Here is a 21,887-nt window from a genome sequence, read left to right as displayed (position 1 = left end):
AGCAAAGGCCTCCCTCTCTTTAGCTGACCCACGTTTCTCTCTGGGGGTCAACCTTCTGCTAATAAAAGCTAACGGTTGATCCTGGCCCTCCTCATTCAGTTGTGATAATACAGCACCTACCCCCACCTCTGAAGCATCAGTTTGAACTATGAATTCTTTGGAGTAGTTGGGGCTTTGGAGCACTGGAGCAGAGCACATTGCCTGTTTTAGGTCATCAAAAGCTTTCTGACAGCTGACAGTCCACTGAACCTTTTTGGGCATCCTCTTAGAGGTGAGGTCATTCAAGGGGGTCACTATGGATCCATATCCCTTTACAAACCTCCTATAATAACCAGTCAGGCCCAAGAAAGCTCGAACCTGAGTCTGGGTGGTTGGAGCAACCCAGTCCATGATGGTCTGGATTTTGCTCTGAAGTGGCTGAACCTGGCCTCCACCTACAAGGTGTCCCAGGTATACAACCTGACTCTGCCCTATCTGGCACTTAGTTGCCTTGATAGTGAGCCCTGCCTTTTGCAGTGCTTCCAAAACTTTCCTCAGGTGGATCAGGTGATCCTCCCAGGTGGAGCTAAAGACAGCAATATCATCTAGATATGCTGCACTAAAGTCTTCCAGGCCTGAGAGGACTTGGTTCACCAACCTTTGAAAAGTGGCAGGTGCAAACCAAAGGGCATCACCACAAACTGATAATGCCCACCAGGGGTAGAAAATGCTGTCTTGGCTTTTGCAGATTCAGCTAACCTTATCTGCCAGTAGCCTGCTGTCAGATCAAATGTGCTCAGATATTTGGCTGAGGCCAATCTATCTATGAGCTCATCTGCTCTGGGAATTGGATGTGCATCAGTCTTAGTGACTGCATGGAGTCCCCTGTAGTCGACACAAAACCTCATCTCTCTCTTACCATCCTGGGTGTGAGGTTTTGGCATTAGGACTACTGGGCTAGCCCAAGGGCTCTCTGAGGGCTCAATCACTCCTAATTCCAACATCTTTTGGACTTCTGTCCGTATGCAGTCCCTGACATGGTCAGGTTGCCTGCAGATCTTATTCTTGACAGGCAGACTGTCCCCAGTGTCCACATCATGAGTGCACCAGGGGGTCTGACTTGGAGTCAGAGAAAACATATGTCTGTAAGACTGAGGAACCTGTCTACAGTCTGCCTCCTGCTGGTCAGTGAGGCTGCCTGCCAAGGCTACTACATCTACTGACCCATCATCAGGGTTGTGAGAGAGCAGGTCTGGGAGAGGGTCACTCTCTTCCTCCTGTCCCTCATCAGTTGCCATGAGCAAACCCATGTTAGCCCTGTCTACATATGCCTTCAGCCTATTTACATGAAGTACCCTGAGGAGTGCCAAGGTCCACTAAGTAGGCGACCTCTCCCTTTTTCTCCAAAATGGTATGGGGTCCACTCCATTTGTCCTGGAGAGCTGCTGGGGCCACAGGCTCCAACACCCATACCTTCTGTCCCGGCTGGTACACCACCAAGTCAGCCTTTTGGTCATGCCAGGCTTTCTGTTATTCCTGGCTTGCCTCAAGGTTTTTATTCGCCTTCTTCACATACTCAGCCATCCGGGAGCGGAGACCAAGTACATAGTCCACCACATCCTGTTTGGGAGGTTTGAGAGGATGCTCCCATCCCTCCTTCACTAGACATAGTGGCCCTCTAACAGGATGGCCAAACAAAAGTTCAAAGGGGCTGTAGCCAACCCCCTTTTGTGGCACCTCTCTGTATGCAAAGAGAATGCAGGGTAGGAGAACATCCCATTTTGGCCTAAGCTTTTCTGGGAGCCCTTTGATCATACCCTTTAAGGTCTTGTTGAATCTCTCAACAAGCCCATTACATTGAGGATGATAAGGGGTGGTGAACCTGTAGTTGACACCACACTCCTTCCACATTGCCTTGAGGTAACTACTCATAAAGTTTGTACCTCTATCAGACAATACCTCCTTAGGAAACCCCACCCTGGAAAAGATTCCCAGGAGGGCCCTTGCCACTACAGGTGCTGTAATGGTCCTAAGGGGAATAGCTTCTGGGTATCTGGTGGCATGATCCACTACCACCAGAATGAGCCTGTGCCCAGATGCTGTTGGTGGGTCTAGGGGACCAACTATATCAATCCCCACCCGCTCAAAGGGCACCCCCACCACAGGCAATGGTATCAGGGGGGCCTTTGTGGACTTGCCTGCTTTGCCACTGGCTTGGCAGGTAATGCAAGAGCTACAAAAGTTCTTACAGTCCTCACTCATCTGAGGCCAATGAAAGTGAGGGACAATTCTGTCCCAAGTCTTATTTTGGCCTAGGTGTACTGTTAAGGGAATGTCATGGGCCAGTGTGTGTAGGAAGCCCCTAAACGTCTGAGGTATAACCAACCTCCTGGCTGCACCAGGCTTGGGGTCTCGACCCTCAGAGTATAGGAGCCCATCTTCCCAATAAACTTTATAGGATCCACTGGCATTCCCTGCAGATTCAGCAGTAGCTTGCTGTCTGAGGGGTTCAAGAGTGGGGCAGCTCTGCTGCTCCAGGCTCAAGTCTGCCCTAGAAGGTCCCCCTGCCCCCAAGAACTCAACCTGATCAGGTTCCAGTTCATCTGGGGCAGTTCCTTCTTCAGGATCCAGATCCTCTTCTGCTAAAAGAGTCTCTGCAGACTGATCTTGGGGGGAAGGCTCTACCTTACCCCTGCTACTCCTCCTCTTGGAAGGTCCTTGGTCCATTTTTCCAGGATCCAAGGCCTGTTCAGTTCCTGTCAGCTTTGCTTTTGACCGTGTCAGGGCAAACACTTCTGCTGGTATACCCAACATTGCTGCATGGGTACTTAGCTCCACCTCAGCCCATGCTGAGGACTCCAAATCATTCCCTAGTAAACATTCCACAGGTAGGTCTGCACTCACCACAACTTTCTTGAGGCCAGTTACCCCTCCCCAGGAGAAGTTCACAACTGCTAGAGCATGGTTAGTACTAACGTTGCTTGCATTGGTCACTTGGTAAGTTTCCCCAAGTATGATCTGGCTAGGGTCCACAAGCTCCTTAGTCACCATGGTGACACTGGCTCCTGTGTCCCTAAAAGCTATTGACTCCCTTCCATTTATAGTTGGCTGCTGTTTGTATTTGCCCAGGCCACTGGGACTCACAAATAGGGACAGGTCCCCATCACAAACAAGCACAGCCTGAGTAGGAGTTCTGACTAGGCCAGAGTCCTCTCCAGATCCCAGGGTCAACCCTACTATACCCTTGTTCTGTGTACCACCACCTATAGTTGCACTAGGGGGAGCAGTTGCCTTAGGGGCAGGTGGAGTGGTACTGGTGGAGTCTTTGGCCTTGTTACAATCTGAAGTCCAATGGGTTTTCTTCTTACAGAATTTACACCATGGCTTCCTTGGTTGCTTAGCTTTAGAAGCTTGGGAATTATCAGATGCAGATTTTTGGGGGCCTGTTGAAGACTGCTGGTCTTTTCCCTTTTCCCCACCCTTCTCAGAGTTTTTGGTATATTCCTTTTTAGTTGCACCCCCCAAGGGCTGGACCTTCTGCTTAATCCTGGTTCTGACCCATTTGTCTGCCTATTTTCCCAATTCTTGGGGAGAGGTCAGATGTGAGTCAACCAGGTGCTGATGTAAGAGCTGATTCTGCCAATTGTTAAGGATCTGCTCCCTCATTATGAGATTATACAATCCTTGGTAATCATTTACTTTACTGCCATTTAACCAACCTTCCAGTGCCTTGGTAGCATAATCTACAAAGTCTACCCAATCTTGATGCTGTGCTTTTTGGGTGTCTCTGAACTTAAGTCTGTATTGATCAGTGGTTAAGCCAAACCCATCTATTAAAGCATTTCTCAAGATATAATAATCATCAGCATCCTCTTTTTCTTACAGAGAGGAGCTTGTCTCTACCTTTGTCTGCAAAGGAGAGCCACAGGATTGCTGCCCACTGCTCTACTGGGACCCTTTGTACTTTACAGGCCCTCTCAAGTGCAGTGATCCATTTGTGGATATCATCCCCTGACTGATAGGGGGGCACAATCTTGTGGAGGTTCCTATTGTCAGGAGCTTTCTCTCTAACTCTAGAGGTTTCATTACTGCCACCAGGGGTCTCTAGACCCCACTTTCTTGAAGCTTTTTCTGAAGCTCCAGGGCTTCCCTGTCCAATGCTAACTTTTCTCTCTTAAGCTGTAGCTTAGCCTGCTCAAATTTGATCAGTCTGCATTTCCTCTCATGTGAGGATTCTCTTCTCTGAGAAGAGGCAGAGGTCCCTTTGGATCTCACAGAGTGGATGGATCCCACTGAGGGGGACCTGTTCCTTCTGTTTGGATCCACCATTCTCCCATTAGGGATGGAGAGAGTGCCTCTTGGGTCATCATCTCCATGTCTAGAATGGTCTTGGTCATCCAGGTCAAGTTCATCTTCCTCTTCCTGGTCCTCATCAGATTCCACCCCTTGGGTGTCCTCTTCTGGGGGATGCCCACCCAACCTGTCTACCCCATCAGCTGCTAAAGTCTGCTTGAAGCCTGCTATGAGCAGGACTTCCCTGAGACGCTGAGTGTTGGCATCTTTGTTTGTCTTAAGTTTTCTAGAGGTGCACATCTCCCTAAGCTCAGCAAAAGAGAGATGGTCATACTTGTCGACTGGGACCCTCTGGGGTCCTTCCAGAGCCTTATGGGCACCTGAACCTGAAGACATGTCTAGTGTAGTGGTACTGCTGTATCTACCTACACTATGTGTGGCCTACTGAACCCTCCCTTGAGTTGTAGTCAAGGTGTGCTAAACCCTCTACACACAACTCTAAGTTCAGTAGAACTTATTGTATCCTAAGCTTGTATTTTTATATGTACCTTTGGTACCTAGTGGTTTTCACTTTAGAAATTCAATTTGTTATCTGGTAAAAAATGGCAAGCTTGAATCCAACCGCTGCACACCAATGTGAGAAGTTGGCCTGGCATATGCTGGTCACTAGTTATAGTGGCCACCTTACACCAGTCCAATTCGACTCTTATGATGTTAGGTTTAAAAGACAACCTTTAAAGAAAGCTATCCTAGTGGTAGCTGTGGAGAGCAGCCTTCAGGCTAAGTCTTGAAGGAATGTTAAGCTTATTGTTTTACCATAGATAACCTCTTGAATGACCAAATGAAAGAGTATTCCACACAGGTATATATATAAAATATATGTATTTATTTTAAACAGAATCCCCAAGTTTCTTTATGAGACTAAGGCAAAGTTATACATCAAACAAGCATTGATAGATACAAATAAATAGCACTGTTAACATTGGGCCCCAGGGGGGGACCAAACCATATACTAAAATAGTGGTATAAGAACCACGACAATTCTACAGACAATGCCTAGGGCATTTAGGATCACTTGCCCCTTAAGAATCCACCCCAAGTGATGAGGAAGGGACCCACGGGAGGCGCGTGCAGTGGAAGTAGCTGCTATCTGGATCTCTATTAAAGCCTATGGAGAATGTCGCGGTTGGAAATAAAACATTTAAAAATACTTCTAGCAGGAGTACAAAGTTAAAACTTTAGAGTTAAGCTTTTGAAGAGCCCACAACCTCTAGAGTACCGTTGTACCACTGTTACCTGCCCCAGGGAAGCCGGGTGCATAGGTCGATTTCGATGTCGGGTCGCGGGCTGATTTTCAATGGGAAAATAGTCAAAAGTTCTGCTAGCCAAAAGCGTTGATGATGCCGTGAAGATCAAAGATGTGAAGATTGAAGAAAAGGACCTGAAAGCAGAGGGGACAGAGTCTGGGTCACTACAGGGTGACCAGGAGGCTCAAAGCAAAGAGCCCTTCGGTGTCGGGTGCTTCAGGATGAAGGTTGTGTAGCTTGGATCTGCAGCCACGGGCTCCGGGAGGCTTCAAGGAAGGCCAGCTTCTGGAGGGCGACTGTCCCACATCGGATGAGGGTCGCTGCAGTGTTAGTGTCTGGATTGGATCCACTAAGCCTTGGCAACCGCAAACCACGCAAGATGAACAAATCTGCTACGGTGCAGACCCACAAGGTCTGAGAGAGGTCTTCTTCAAGGAGACTGTAGAGCAGGCCTGGAGCAACCAGGGGAACTCTTGTTCGTGAAGATTGACCTCCGCTAGGGCCCACAAGTCGAGAGACAAGGGACCGCGGGTGGCGGCAATTTGGAGTGCGTAAAAGGGCACCCACGAGCCACCGGAGGGGGCTAGGGCACTGATACTTGGCACAATTGCTGTAGAGTGGTTGGCTCAAAAACAGGCCAAAGCACAACTTCCCCACTGGTCAGGGTCGTGTGCTATGCAAGAGGTGGCCGGTGTCCTGGGGTATTGGGGATCTCGGCACCCATGCAGTCCACGGTGCCCAAACTCGTTGAGGACACTCACTGGCCTCTGGGATGCTCTGGAAACCCACCTCAAGGGAGCTGGAGGTCGTCGAAGTCCGAAGGAGCAGCGAAGTTCCAACCGGGTCACTTGCAGTGTTTCAGGTGCCTGCCAAGCAGGGGGATAACTCCTTTATCCCAAGGGAGATTTCTTCCGTCAGCTGGGCAGCAGCAAGTCGAAGTTCAAGAATCCAAAGTTCAAGATTAATCTGAGGCTCTGGGGCCACGTTATTCACCTTTATCCCCAAGATTAGGGGAGTGTCCAGAGTAGTGTCCACCAATCAGTGGTGAGGCGGGAAAGGGTGGCTACACCCTCTCCCCTTTGTGTGTTTCCCGCCTGGGCATGGGGCAGGATGCCCCTGAACCGGTTCCAAGCGGTGTATGCAGAATGCAGGCGCTGTAGCTGGCCTACGTGCAACTCTGAAAGGACATTTGGTGTACCCACCCTGTTCCAATCCAGGGGGGAATCGTACCCTCATGTCCATGGCTGGACTGGGGGTATGATTCCTACATGTTTGACACCAAACACGACATGGTTCTGTGTAGCCATACTCAAGATATCGCGATGACGCGATTGACTTATAATGCGGTTAAGAGTATATGGTATGGCTACACTACAAACAACCCAGCAAGGATTTTGCGAAGGTTGCAGAGGGGTCCTACTCAGGTAGGGGTCCCCCCTCACACATACCTCAGCACCCTGCCTTGTAGGATTACCAAGGCCTGCTATAGGGGTGACCTATGAGAGTACATGTGTTGTAATGGGGTGAGATATAGGCTACCTATATCCCTGTAAGGGGTGCTAGCACCACCTTACCCAGACTACAGTAGTGGTCTGGTGGTGTCATTTTGTATGGCTGTCCCAGGATGGCACAATAAGTGCTGCAGCCCTGGTAGGCCTACTGAGGGACCCATGCCCTGGGTACCTAGGGTACCATCTACAAGGGACTGGCAGGGTATCCTCAGCATCCAATTGGTTAGTACCTAGGGTACCCACATAGTTTAACAGAGGAAGCAGATAGGCTGGGGTCCTGAATGGCAGGGCCACAGCCTGGATAGAGTCATAAAACAGTCAAAACATCAGCAAAAAGTTGGGAGCAACTATGCAGTCGATGCCAATCTCCTACAGGCAGCATCTTACATGTTGCTCAACATGCATTATTTATGTGATTCAGTGCCAACGGCAAAGCTGTAAAAAACAATATGTAGTCCAAACAGTAAATGACCTCCGTACACGATTCAGGAACCACAAATCGGCAATAATTAATAAGAAAATTGACCAGCCTGTAGCCAATCATTTTAACCTTGTGGATCATCCACTATCAGATTTGAAGATTTTCCCCATGGAACATGTTTCAAAGGAAGAACTACTGGACTCCAGGGAAAACTTCTGGATGTACCGTTTAAAATCACTGCATCCAGATGGACTGAACATTACCGACAACACAACCTGATTACTGCATATCTCAAGAGCTCTCAGGACTGCATTGATTCCACATTCCAAATGGAATCTTCACTCATGATGCTTTTTGAAAATTCAGCTGTGTCATCTGTGCAGCCACAGAGCAAACCATCTTGTACTACCTGAGTAAGGCGGAAGCTGAAACGTTGTAGTGGAAATATATTTTTGTTCTTTGGTGAATCTATCTGTTTGAGTCACTTCTTTCTTGGATATATATATATATATACGCACACACATATATATATATATATATTCACTGAAAAAACCATAGGTTTCACACATGTTATAGTTAGCGGAAATTTTACTGATAAAAAACCAATGAAATTCCCCCGTTATAGTTACTGCAGGCAACTATAACTCACGCGACCGCAATCCTCTGCTGATGCTAATACTGTATTTAGACACTTATTTGCCCATGTCTTCTTCCATACATTTTTAGCTATACATATATTACAAATATTTTTTTTTCATAAAGATACATATGTCATCAGCAGAAGATTGCGGTCGCGTGAGTTATAGTTGCCTGCAGTAACTATAACGGGGGAATTTCATTGGTTTTTTATCAGTAAAATTTCCGCTAACTATAACATGTGTGAAACCTATGGTTTTTTCAGTGAATTTGCAAGGTTTTTTAAATGCTAATTCCTAACTATAACGTGTGTGAAACCTATGGTTTTTTCAGTGAATTTGTACGGTTTTTTAAATGCTAAGTTACTTTACGCCATTCGTGGCGTGCGCGCTCACTTAACGCAGTTCGTTCTGTGCGCGCACGGTGCGCTTCGCGCACCGTTCGCGCACAGTGAGCACGCGGTGCGCTTCGCGCACCGCGCGCCCACTTTACGCAGTTAGTGCCATGCACGTACGGTGGGCACGCGGTGCGCTGCGCACACCGCATGCCCACGTTACGCTAGATGGGCCATGTACGCACGATGCGCTTCGCGCACCGTGCGCACATGGAGGACATATGATGCACTTCGTTTTGAAAGGTAATATTTTAATTTTTCGTATATTTTATAAGCCATGCACAAATGGTGGCCTTCGGGCACCATTTGCACACGGGGTGGAGAGAGTGTGGATAATTTAAAAAAAAAAAAATTTTTTTTAGTTTATCTCATCTGTGATAAGCCATGCACAATTGGCGGCCTTCGACCACCAATTGCACACGGGGTGGAGAGAGTGTGGATGATTTATTTTTTTAAATAATTTTTTACCGTACGCGTACGGTAAGCGTAATCGGCGAAATTAACGAAAAAATAAAAATTCTGTTTTTGGCCTTGGGGGATCTTTGGGGACTACCTCAACATGCCTATGTGTGTGGAGCTGTCTAAACAGCCCCTTTACATGTTTTTGGGCTTTACATTTTAAAAATCACTCTCAGTGCGAGAGAGAAAATGGCGGCCGCGGCATCCTGGTTTCGGCCGATTCGAATGTTTACTAAGATCTAAGAGCCAATCAGAATCGCGCACGCCACCGTACGCGTACGGTAAGCGTACCGTAAGCGCACCGTAAGCTGGCTCAGATATATATATTGATTTAAAGGCTATTTTCTCAGAATCTACTGAACAGATTTACACCAAACCTACAAAAGGCACTTCCTTGACCTGAGGACTACCTCTCTGCCAAATTTCTAGTAATTCTGTTCAGCCGTTCGGGCTGTAGCCCTGTCTAAAGGTCCTATGGAAAAATGCATGGGAACAATGCGTTTTGGGACCCCCCTTTTATCTCAGCCCCCGCTTGACGAATCCCCCCGAGACTTTCAGGGTAGGAGCGGAGCGGAGCGCCCCACCTATTTTGAAAAATTCGCGAGGATTCGTCGACCGGCGCAAAAGTTATTCAAAATAGAATGTTGCGGATTTCCTATGGAAACGTGGTCCTAACTATAACTACCTACTGGCGACCGCCAGTAGGTAATATATATATATCTATATATATATATATATGAAGTCCAAATCCCCACTCTAAACAAAAAGAAGAAGGGTCTGACACAGCCAGGACGCATACAAGAGGCTTTACTCCAAGGTAGGTTACAACGCAAATTTTTGTAACATTGGGCAGACGCGTTTCAGCAGTTCAGCTTTCATCAGTGCCTGTTACGATGTTTGGAGCCTCGCACCTGGTGGCCATTTAGGTGGTCTCTTGGCCACTCCTGCAATTCTGTTTCGGGCTCCTCCTTAGTTCTTAAAGGGATACTACAAATCGCGTTGTGAGTTCAGACCACTGCATGCTGGTAATTGCAGTCCCTCTGTGGATCTTCCTTAAGTAAGTAAAGAATCCGCTCGCCCAGTGGCGTCCCAACAATGTGGCCTCTGGACTGCACCCAACCACAGCTGTCTGCGAAGTTAAAAATCCTCACTGGAAACCCCTTGATGCTCCCTGCAGTCAATGCTGCTCCTCTCTCCCCACGCAGTGTTGCTTTCACCCTGTGGTGCTTCAGCCTGCGCGAGGGGGCGCCGCGTTTTGCATTACCATACACGATATATATATATTACCTACTGGCAGCCGCCAGTAGGTAGTTATAGTTAGAACCTAGTTTCTATAGGAAAAGCATTTTTTGTTTTCCCAATAACTTTGGTGCCAGATGACAAATCTTCGTGAAATTTTCAAAACTCGTGGGGCGCTCCAGTCAACTCCTATCTTGAAAGTTTTGGGGTGATTCAGCAAGCAGGGGCTGAGCAAAAAGGGGGGTCCCAAAACGTGTTTTCTCCATGTTAATTCCCATATGAAACTTTAGACACGGTTACAGCCCGAACTGCTGAACGGGATTACACTGAATTTGGCAAAAAGGTAGCCCTTGGTTCAGAAAGAGACCTTTTTTATTAAATGGTGTAAATTCGTTCAGTAGTTCCTGAGAAATTAAAAAAATAGAGGTCGGAAAATCAATTTCCCATAGGAAACTTTAGACACGGTTACAGACGAAACGGCTAAACGGAATTACACCAAATTTGGCAAAAAGGTAGCCCTTGGTTCAGAAAAATAACTTTTTTTAAATGATGTAAATCTGGTCAGTAGTTGCTGAGAAAATCAAAAAATTAAAGTTTTACATGTATATATATATATAATTTTTATTTTTTTTAATTACCCTTGGCACCCTAAAAACCAAACCCAGCCCCTGATCCCTTAAAATTCCCCTCTACCCCAAAATCCTAACCCACCCTTACCCCTAAAAATACACCTGTACCCCAAAACCCAAACAAACCCTGTACCCTAAAAATACCCCTGCACCCCAAAACCTAAACTCACCCTGACCCCTAAAAATATCCCTGCACCCCAAAACCTAAACCCACCCTGACCCCTAAAAATACCCCAGCACCCCATAACCCAAACCCACCCTAAAAATTCCCCTGAACCCCAGGAACCTAAACCCACCCTTACCCTTAAAAATATCCCTACACCCCAAAACCTAAACTCACCCTGACCACTAAAAATACCCCAGCACCCCAAAACCACCCTAAACCCTAAAAATGCTCCTGCACCCCAAAACCCAAACTCACCCTGAACCCTCAAAATATTTCCACTGCAAAACCCAAACCCACCCTAAACCCTAAAAATGCCCCTGTACCCCCAAACCCAGCCTGAACCCTAAAAATATCTCCTTTACCCCAAAACCCAAACCCACCCTAAAAATGGCCCGGTACCCCAAAACCTTAATACCCCCTAAACCCTAAAAATACATCAGCACCCCAAAACCCAAACCCACCCTGAACCCTAAAATTATCTCCTTTACCCCGAAACCCAAACCCACCCTAAACCCTAAAAATGCCCCTGTACCCCAAAACCTAAATACCCCCTAAACCCTAAAAATACCTCAGCACCCCAAAACCCAAACACACCCTGAACCCTAAAAATATCTCCTGCACCCCAAAACCCAAACTCACCCTGAACCCTAAAAATGCCCCTGTACCCCAAAACCTTGATACCCCCTAAACCCTAAAAATACCTCTGCACCCCAAAACCCAAACCCACCTTGAACCCTAAAATTATCTCCTTTACCCCAAAACCCAAACCCACCCTAAACCCTAAAAATGCCCCTGTACCCCAAAACCTAAATACCCCCTAAACCCTAAAAATACCCAAGGCACCCCAAAACCCAATCCCACCCTATACCCTAAAATTACCCTGTGCACCCCATAACCCAAACCCACCCTTAACCCTTAAAATACCCGTGAACCCCAAAACATATACCCCTACACCCCAAAACCAAAACCATATACTTACCTTAAACTTAAATATAAAAAACATATGATTTTAATATTCATACATTTACAACGGATTTCGTTGTAAAAGCATGCGTGGTAAAAGCATATAAAATGTAATGCCATGCGTTATAATGGTATTGCTGGGTAAAGGTACTTGCGTTATCATGGTATGCGGGGTAAAAGTTTCGTTGTAAAGGTTGTTTACCTACAGTCAGCAATGCTGCCAGCAGAGCGCAAGCAGTCCTGGCTGAGCTAAGAGCTGTTCTCTTGAGTTTTCATGGCGTTGCTCATCCAGAAAGGATGCAACCTTTTCTGTGTCGAATTTAGCTACTGAACTCAGACCAGATAACCTGGACTTAATGATAATGTGACTAGGCCTGGTCCCTGTCCTTCCTCCACCAGTTGTTACTCTGCAGAATCTTTGATGAAAGTTTTCCAATATCTGTGATCAGGGATACCAGAGGATGTCAACTAAAGATTTTGAGGGTTGGGTAGTTCAAACACCTATCCGATGGGAGATCAATGTGCTGGTTATGGCATATTATTTTAATGTGAATTTCTTAGGTGCATGTAACCCATAAGATCTCTTGGCGATAAATGAGAATCTTGACCCGTGATACAAAGAAATCAAGAAACGAGGAAATCTTTCAGTTTTATCCAGGACATACTGGGTTAGGAAGTGTATTTCAGATATCCAGGAAGAGAGTTCCAGTAGTGGGGGGACTAAAAAGATAATGGTTTCCCACCTTAAGAAACTTTTCTACAGAAAGGGTAAGTTAGAAGCCTACCGAACTGCCTGTTATTCGTTATAATGAGTCATACAAATACCAAACAAGGGGCACCATGCAGTGCTGATTAAAAAGTGATTAAAACAGCTCTATGTCGCTTTAAATATTGATTATATGGAGGACTAACATTTAAGTCTACCATAATTTTGTATCTACTAAAGATGGTCCTCATAGTTTTACATGGATACCCACACTGTCCCTAGAACCTAGTATTTCATACAAAAGCATTGAGGGTAAAATGCTTAACAGAGTTTACTTTCTAAACCTACGTGGAACTCAGTTGAAGTTTCATGCTTAAAACAAATGGTTCTTCGTTCACTTAATAGTATTGCTGAAAAATATGGTGTCAACTTTATAATGGGTATATTATTTAACCCTCACTATAGCCCGATATTGTCAAAGGGATTTCATTGAATCTGAGAAACCAGGCAACCTGAATGAACGTCACTCTGAGTAACATGTTGAATAAATTTGGCATTGCAAATGAAATAAAGGAAAGTAAACTTGGTATGCAATATTTAGGCAAGAGGGCCTAAAAGGGAATTTTTAATGTAGGTATTGTTTGATAATGATAAAATGTATATATCTGGGAATAAATATCTGAAATGCTTGTGTGAGCGTTCTGACTACTGAGGTGAAAAGCAAACTTGACCCTTCTGACTATATTTTATTTATCCCCATCATAAGTTAAGTTGAAAAATTATTTCAAAGTGTGTGGGAAGGTTAGTGCTTCATACTCAAGGGTGATTTCGAGTTTGGCGAAGAGAGTATTCTGTCGCAATGATGATGGAGTACTCTCTGCCAAACTGAAGGTCCCCAAGCCTGATTTAGAGTATGTCAGTGACAGCCACTACTCTGTCGCCATTGCTGACATAGATTTGACTGGGTGGGTGGTTGAATGGTCTGTTTTCACTGTCTCTCACCAACGAGTAAAGCCTAGCTGTAAGGGGCCCTAAAAACCACAAAATAGTCTCCACAGAATGGGAGACAACTCCCATGGTGAAGGCGTATTTAATTGTTTGCATTTTCAAAAACAATATACAGCTATGGAGTTTGTTTTTGAAAATACTAAAATATGTTTGAAGTTTGATGGATGGTACCGTCATGTTGACAGGGCCGTCCATCAAACTTCACACATTACGACGGTGATTCCTACCAATGTAAAGAGATGTCTTCTGGACCCATGGGCGGACATCAGTAGTATTGGTGTATGGTTACTTTCCCAGGACCATGGAGTATTTTACTCCTTCGCCCTTAAGGAGTAATTACTGCACTCTAAGCTCTAATTCAGGCCCTCGGTCTGAATTATTAATATTACAATTAATGGGAAGAGTAAAATGTGATTGTAGCTATAGGACACCTGATTTAACTGGCTCAATATTTGCTCCTCTGTCTGTCTGTTTTTGAATAAACAAAGGAAATGCCTTAGAATACTTTTGCTTGGATGGAAAAAATGCAGTTTATGATGATTAGTTTAAATAATTCTGTCATAATGTATTATGGATACAAAGCTTTTAAGATGATTTTGTTTTATAATATCTTTTTGTAATGTGATTAATGTAATGTTTACATAGACAAAATGACACAATAACTAAAATTTTAAAGGCAATTACAACATGTCATTGAAGGCAATGTGTTTACTTCATAGAAGTGATATTTTCCTTGTCTCACCTGCACAGGAAAGTTGTTGCCATCGTTCTCACAGCTTTCTCGTTGACATTCAGCCAGGCCCTGGGGAGAAAATTCTATATCATGTGTAACCCACTGGCCCCAATTCATGAAAATCTGAGATCTCTCACTGTCGAGTGTCACATCCTTCTCTGGGTACTTGGCTACCTTGTTTGACACGTCTCGAGCCTGAGAAAGTAAAACAAGATATGGTATCAGATTAAATAAAAAAAATCAACCACAAGGCATTGTGGGAAATAAAATGAGTTCTAGGTGATTTATTGAGCCATGCACTCTTCTCAGCATTCTAAACAATCTACAGTACTGCATCTCCTCTTTTGCTAAGTTTTTTCTTTTCTAAGTAATCTTTTTATTACATTTTTATATATGTACAGCTCTATCGTGATTACCTTACAGCTTCCACACAGATCCGTTAGACAACAGTTGGTCCACTCGGAAGAGTCTCCCATTTACCAGAATGCCCAGTTCAGTTTGTACCCTGACTCTTGGCTTGTGTCTCTCGCTTCTGAAGGAGCTAATCTTCCCTTTCTCAGTACCTGTCCCACGACCCCCCCCCTCCCCCCCCCCAGATTCGTTGGTGTTTACTTGGGCATCCCCGGGACTCATCGCTGAGTTTATCATGTATGCAACATAGGTCAATTTCTGCCCTCCAGGATCCCACCAGTGGGGCTCTTCCCTGAATCCAGAGGAGTGCACTGTCCCATTTTGCTATTACCAGTCCCGGTTTGAGGGGGGCTCTTTCGGCATGAGTGTATCCCTCATCATCTACTAGTTGGAGAAGAGCTACTTTACGAGTTAGGGTCATTGAGCATCTGAGGATGGCTCCACCACTTTCCAGAATGGCCTGAGTACTGCAAGTTCCATATTGTTAGAAATGGGATCTCTGGTTGGCTAAGGCTTGCGCCAAAGCCAGGCAGAGACCACCACTCTAGTCAGGGTAAGGGAGTTACACGCCAAAGATAACCCCTGCTCACACCCTTGGTAGCTTGTCACGAGCAGTAAGGCCTGGTTCTGTGACTAAATATCGAGGGACATAATATAGAATGCCCAAAATATCAACGCCAAAATATAGAAGGACAAAATATCGACTCCCTATCTATAAACAGGTAAGTACTAAAATATCGATTCCAAAATATAGAATGTTAAAATATAGTTAGCTAAAATATCGAATTTTTTAAATGTATTAAAAATAATATAAAAGTAATTAAATATTAAAAACAATTAAATAAAACATACATAATATAATATTAAAAAGCTTAAAATGTAAACACAATAAAAGTAATGTAAAAAAAGTAGAGCTTGTGTTGGATAGTGAGAGCGTAAAAATTACTATTCCCACTCCAGTGAGTGCAACAGTAGGGAAAACGTTGGATAGCATAGGGGTAAAAATTACTATTTACACTCCAGTGAGTGCAACAGTAGGGAAAGCGTTGGATAGCGTAGGGGTAAAAATTACTATTCCCACTCCAGAGAGTGCAACAGTAGGGAAAGCGTTGGATAGCGGGAATGGAAAAATTACTATTCCCACTCCAGTGAGTGCAACAGTAGGGAAAGCGCTGGATAGCGTTGGGGTAAAAATTACTATTGCCACTCCAGTGAGTGCAACAGTAGGGAAAACGTTGGATAGCGTAGGGGTAAAAATTGCTATTCCCACTCCAAAGAGTGCAACCGTAGGGAAAGCATTGGATAGCGGGAGAGTTAAAATTACTATTCCCACTCCAGAGAGTGCAACAATAGGGAAATAGTTGGATAGCGGGAAGGGAAAAATTACTATTTCCACTCCAGTGACTCCAACAGTAGGGAAAGCATTGGATAGCGTAGGGGTAAAAATTACTATTCCCACTCCAGAGAGTGCAACAGTAAAGAAAGCATTGGATAGCAGGAAGAGAAAAATTACTATTCCCACTCCAATGAGTGCAACAGTAGGGATAGCGTTGGATAGCGTAGGGGTAAAAATTACTATTCCCACTCCAAAGAGTGCAACAGTAGGGAAAGCGTTGGATAGCGGGAGGATAAAATTTACTATTCCCACTCCAGAGAGTGCAACAGTAGGGAAAGCATTGGATAGCGGGAAGGGAAAAATTACTATTCCCACTCCAGTGAGTGCAACAGTAGGGAAAGCGTTGGATAGCGTAGGGGTACAAATTACTATACCCACTCCAGTGAATGCAACAGTAGGGAAAACGCTGGATAGTGTAGGGGTAAAAATTACTATTCCCACTCCAAAGAGTGTAACAGTAGGGAAAGCGTTGGATAGCAGGAGGGTAAAAATTACTATTCCCACTCCAGTGAGTGCAACAGTAGGGAAAGAATTGGATAGCGGATGGTAAAAAATACTATTCCCACTCCTGAGAGTGCAAAAGTAGGGAAAGTAATGATTTAAATTTAAAATAAAATTATATTAATTATCAATACCAATAAAAAGTTAATTAAAAATATTTACCAATTAATAACAATTAATTACCATGGAAAAATATCAATTAGCAATTAATAAACATTAATTACCAATTAATACAAATTAATTACCAATTAATAATTAATTATCAATTATCAATAAACCTAAATTAAAAAATTATTATTTACTTTATTACAATTAATTTACTTCCCACCCAATTCCCCTATAAACCCACAACCCACTCCCAATAATAAAAAATACAATTAACATTATCAATTAATCAATTAATAAAAATAATGTAGTAATTAATAAAAATTAATTAGCAATTAATTAGCAATTCATACAAATTATTTACCCATTAATTACCAATTAATAATTATCAATTAATTATCAATACACATAAATAAAAAAATAATTATTTACTTTATTACAATTAAATTACTTCCCACCCAATTCCCCAACAAACCCACAACCCGCTCCTAATAATAAAAAATACAATAATTCTCAATTAATCAATTAATATAAATTAATTACCAATTAATAACAATTATTTACCAATTAATAATTGATTATCAATCAATTAATTATAAAAACATATAAATATAATTAATATTTAACTAACCATAATTAAATTACTTCCCACCCTATTCCCCTATAAATCCACAACCCGCTACGGAATTAAATTACGCAAAAATTAAATTACATAACATTCATTAGTTTAAATAAATTAAACATACATTACAAAAATAATACATAATTTTAACACATATACTACCATACATAACACTAAAAAAAATCGATATTATAGATATCTATATTTTTAAATTCGATATTATGGTAATCTATATTTTAAAATTCGATATTATGGAATTCTATATTTTTAAATTCTATATTATGGAAATCGATATTTTGTACCCCAATTTCGATATTCTGACCTATCTATATTTTGATAATTCGATATTCTGTCCACTCTATATTTTAACTTCGATATTCTGGGCAGTCGATATTTTGGGATCAATATTTAGGGTGTTCACCGTCAGGCCTATCCCGGAGGCAATGTGTAAAGCGTTTGCACACGCACACAGCAACAACATAGCAGGCACACCATAAAAGGAACTCCATGCAAGGTTATATCAAAAATAGCCTTTGTATTCTCATAAAGCACATTAGAATAGTACTCACAAGTGAGAAGTTGGCCTGGCATGTGCTGGTCACTAGTTATAGTGGCCAGCTTGCACCAGTCCAATGCAACTCTTATGGTAGATAGGTGTAAGACAACCTTTTAAAGAATGGGGGCCCCTGGGGGTGGCAATCGCAGATTGTCCACCCCCGGGTTGCTTCGGGCAATGGTATGCCCAGAGAGGTGGCGCGCGCTGCGCGTTTAGATTCGGGGCAGCGCGAGCGTTGTGGTGATGTAATAACCGTCACGCACAGCTGCTGAGGGGCGCTGAGGTAGGCGGTGGCGTTTTTTGGAGTGAGCGGTAAATTGAAAATAAGTGCTTTTATGGAGGGAGATATGAACGCAGCCGCTTCAGTTCGTGAAGCGCTGCGCACGCTGTGCGAGGCGGGGCACGAGGATTTGATTATGCCGGGAGTTTTATCTCAGGCGTGGGTGGGCCTCGAGAGAAAGACGCGCGGGGCGGCGGGAGGTGTGTCAGCCGCTGTGGTAGCCTGCCTGTCGAGTGAGAGCTCACCCGCTCCTTCACTCGGTGGAATGGGTTTAATCGATGGGGCTTTACCTCAGGAGGGTGGCGCTTTTCTTACACAGGCTCCTGGCGATGTGTCTGCACCGGCACAGCTGAAGAGAGGGAGGGGCAGGCCGCGCACGCGCGCTTCCAAGGTCTTGATGCCACAGCAACAAGACACGACAATAAAAGGCCCAGTTTCCCTACAAACAGCAGAGGTTTTCTTGGGGAAGGAGAATACGCCATCTGGTGGTTTTATACAGGAATTACAGGTGGTACAGGCTGACAAACAAGCACTGGCAACACACAAGCATGACATTTTCAAATTTAATAAGAAAAGATTAGGTGGTTCAGGTGGGAGTAGAAAGTCTTCAGGCGAACAACGTTTGTCACCTATCTTTTCTAGCGCAGGGGGTGATTTATTGTCTTACCAGTGCAGGGTGATGGCGCCTTAGACAAATGTGAGGCTATGAAGGGACATGTGAATGTGGAAGAATTGTTTTTATCTGAAAAGGCCGGGGTGGCAAGGGGAGGGGGGAGGGTTTCCAATGTTTGTGCTGGAAATAGGGGGGGAGGTCAGGTGTATGATGACCCTGTCGATACAACAGAAGAGCAATGGGTTTGGATGCCTAAAGAAATTAAGGATACGGCGCGTCTTTCACGGTTTAAGGTCGCGGGAGCGTCAGCAGCTGCGGGGTCGAGCGCCTTGCAGCCCTCCGGGGGCGAAACGCTGCCATGCACAAAAAAGGGCAGTGGGAGTACTCCGGCCAGGCTTTTGGCGTCCTGCAACGAACGAAGTGGAGAGGAGGGGGATTTTTGGGCGAAATTTCCCACGCCATTGGATCCCAAGAAGGCGGCTCGTTTTGCGCCACAGATAAAATGGACTGTGTATGATGGGGGTGTTGGAGACGGGGAGCTGCCTGGTTGTAGTACAAGGGGTGGTAGAGTAGGTGAGGAAGGGGTTTTGAAGGGCAAGCCAGTAGAAATCGACAATGTCTCTTTGGAAGACGGGGAAATTGGGGACGAAGATACCCCGGTGCAGGATTTTTCCTTTTCTTTTGGGAAAATGGGGGGGTCTACTAAAGATTTTTCCAGAAGTTATTTTTCACAGGAAAAAGCAAAGGTTGAAGCAATAAAAGGGAGCAAGTCACGACCGGAAACTACAGGGAGGAAGAGGAGACTATTATCGGATGACAGACAGGCCATACCAGCAGGTGAGGCACTTGCGAAATCGCGTTGCAAGAGTTTATGTGTGGATAAAGGTGTGGGCACGGAGGGAGGTGATGTCAAGTCAACACTGATAGCAGCCAGTCATGTAGCTGCAGATACCGGGAGTTTAGACAAACAACATCAGGAGCCTGTAGGTAAAGATGAGGGGACAAAAACAGAGGTTAGCTCAACACAGTCATCTGTTTTGAAGCGCTTACCTTATATGGGTTTCTCGATGCCATTGGGCGCTCATTTGTCCAAAACCACGAAAGAAAAGATTTGGAAAGGGGACTTCGTCGATGTATTTAAGCTTCTGCACAGGGAGGTCCAGGCAAAAGAGGGTTCCAAGGAAGAGGCTTGGGAGTTGTCCAGGAGACCTAGGGTACCCACTAATATAGATTCCTGGACTTTGGCTTTTCTTATCTTTGCAAGTATATATTGTGAACGTTTTCCAGATAGGTCAGTGGCGATTTTTAAATATATGGATACCATCAGGAAAGCGGCCATTGAATTCGGTGGGTATGCATGGCTGCGGTATGATGAAGAATTCAGGGCACGATTGGTTCTTATACCCGAAAAACCATGGGGTGAGGTGGACAACGAGCTTTGGGTGCAATTGATGTATCCACAAAGGCCCCCGCCAGCCACGTATACAGCGAGTGGTTTAGCAGTACAAAACCGGCCCTTTCAAAGTAAGCCCATCCTTGGGGGGGGTGGGCAGTTAGAACAGACAACAAATTGCCAGTTCCGGCGCTTGTTGGAACTTCAACAAGGGGTTTTGTAACAAAAACCCATGTAAATACAAACATGAATGTTCGCGATGTGGAGGGAGACATGCCGTTACTCAATGCTTTGGGGAGCAGTTGCAGTGGGGGGGGGGGGCAGTTTGCCAGGTAGAGGTAGGGGCGGGGGCCTTCAACCTGGAGTCAAAGGCTTCTACACCAATTAACATCGATAGGTTGCCTGCATTTTTGGCACATTACCCTGACACACAAGAAACATCTCTACTTGCATGGGGTTTTAAAGAAGGGTTCAAGCTAGGATATCAAGGACCCGGACTTCGCCGTTTTGCAAAGAATTGAAAATCTGCATAGGAGTTTCCACAGGTGGTGAGAAGGAAACTGTTGACAGAGGTAGCTGAGGGTAGGATGGCAGGCCCTTTCAGTACATGGCCGTTGGAAGACCTTATTGTGTCTCCACTGGGGGTGGTACCCAAAAAGGCGGAAGGTGAGTTCCGTATGATTCAGCATCTTTCCTGGCCACATGGGGCATCCATCAATGATTTCATCGCTAGGGAAGACTCCATGGTAAGGTTTGCTTCCGTGGACACGGCTTTAAGTTTGATAAGGTTTTCAGGGCAAGATTCAGAGCTGGCGAAATGCGATATCAAGTCGGCTTTTCGGCTATTACCTGTTCCCCCCTCAGATTTTTCTTTGCTAGGCATCCATTTTGAGGGACAATTTTTTGTGGATAAGGCCCTTCCCATGGGTTGTGCAATGTCTTTCAGGCTTTTTGAAGCTTTCAGCTCATTTTTGCAGTGGTGTTTTTCATGGGTAACAGGCCACATGGGAGTGACACACTATTTGGATGATTTCCTGTTTATGGGTACGGCAGGTTCCCAGCAATGTGGTAAAGCATTGGCTGATTTTCAATCATTTACACAGGAGATGGGTGTTCCCTTAGCGCCAGAAAAAACTGAAGGGCCGAGCTGTTGTTTAACATACCTAGGTATCGAATACCCATAAGATGGAGGCCAGATTACCGAAGAAAAAGGTGATCGAGATCACCGGAATTCTGGAATATGCCATAGGAGCCGACAAGTTGAAGTTGTGTGAGGTACAGTGTTTACTGGGCCATTTGAATTTTGCTTGTAGGGTGGTCCGGGCAGGGAGGTCATTTTGCAGACGGTTTGGGGTTTGACATGTCGGACATTCAGCTGCCCCATCACAGGATTAGAGTTACTGCCAATATAAGGGCTGATTTGGTAGTATGGTTACACTTCTTGAAGGAGTTCAACGGCGTCATAATCTGGTCGTTGGACGTGGATTTCAATTGGGAAATACAGTTATATTCTGACGCATCGGGTGCAAATGGCTTTGGCATATTTTGGGAGGGGAAGTGGTGTTC

The 21,887-nt window shown here is 44.7% G+C and overlaps 1 protein-coding gene across 2 annotated transcripts in view; it reads right to left on the bottom strand.

Moving 5' to 3' along the window:
- The window catches only part of LOC146856657 (lactoperoxidase-like), a 1,363,087-nt gene that overhangs the window by 741,053 nt on the left and 600,147 nt on the right, over nt 1-21,887 (bottom strand). For both annotated transcript variants that reach the window (XM_085654837.1, XM_085654836.1), the window contains exon 8: nt 14,454-14,639. In XM_085654837.1, the coding sequence (XP_085510963.1) occupies nt 14,454-14,639 (186 nt within the window). The remainder of the gene's footprint in view (nt 1-14,453; nt 14,640-21,887) is intronic.

Source organism: Triturus cristatus, chromosome 4_1, assembly GCF_964204655.1.
Source record: "Triturus cristatus chromosome 4_1, aTriCri1.1, whole genome shotgun sequence".
In the NCBI taxonomy this organism is placed as follows: Eukaryota; Metazoa; Chordata; class Amphibia; order Caudata; family Salamandridae; genus Triturus; species Triturus cristatus.
This window is presented reverse-complemented; position numbering and strand designations above follow the sequence as displayed.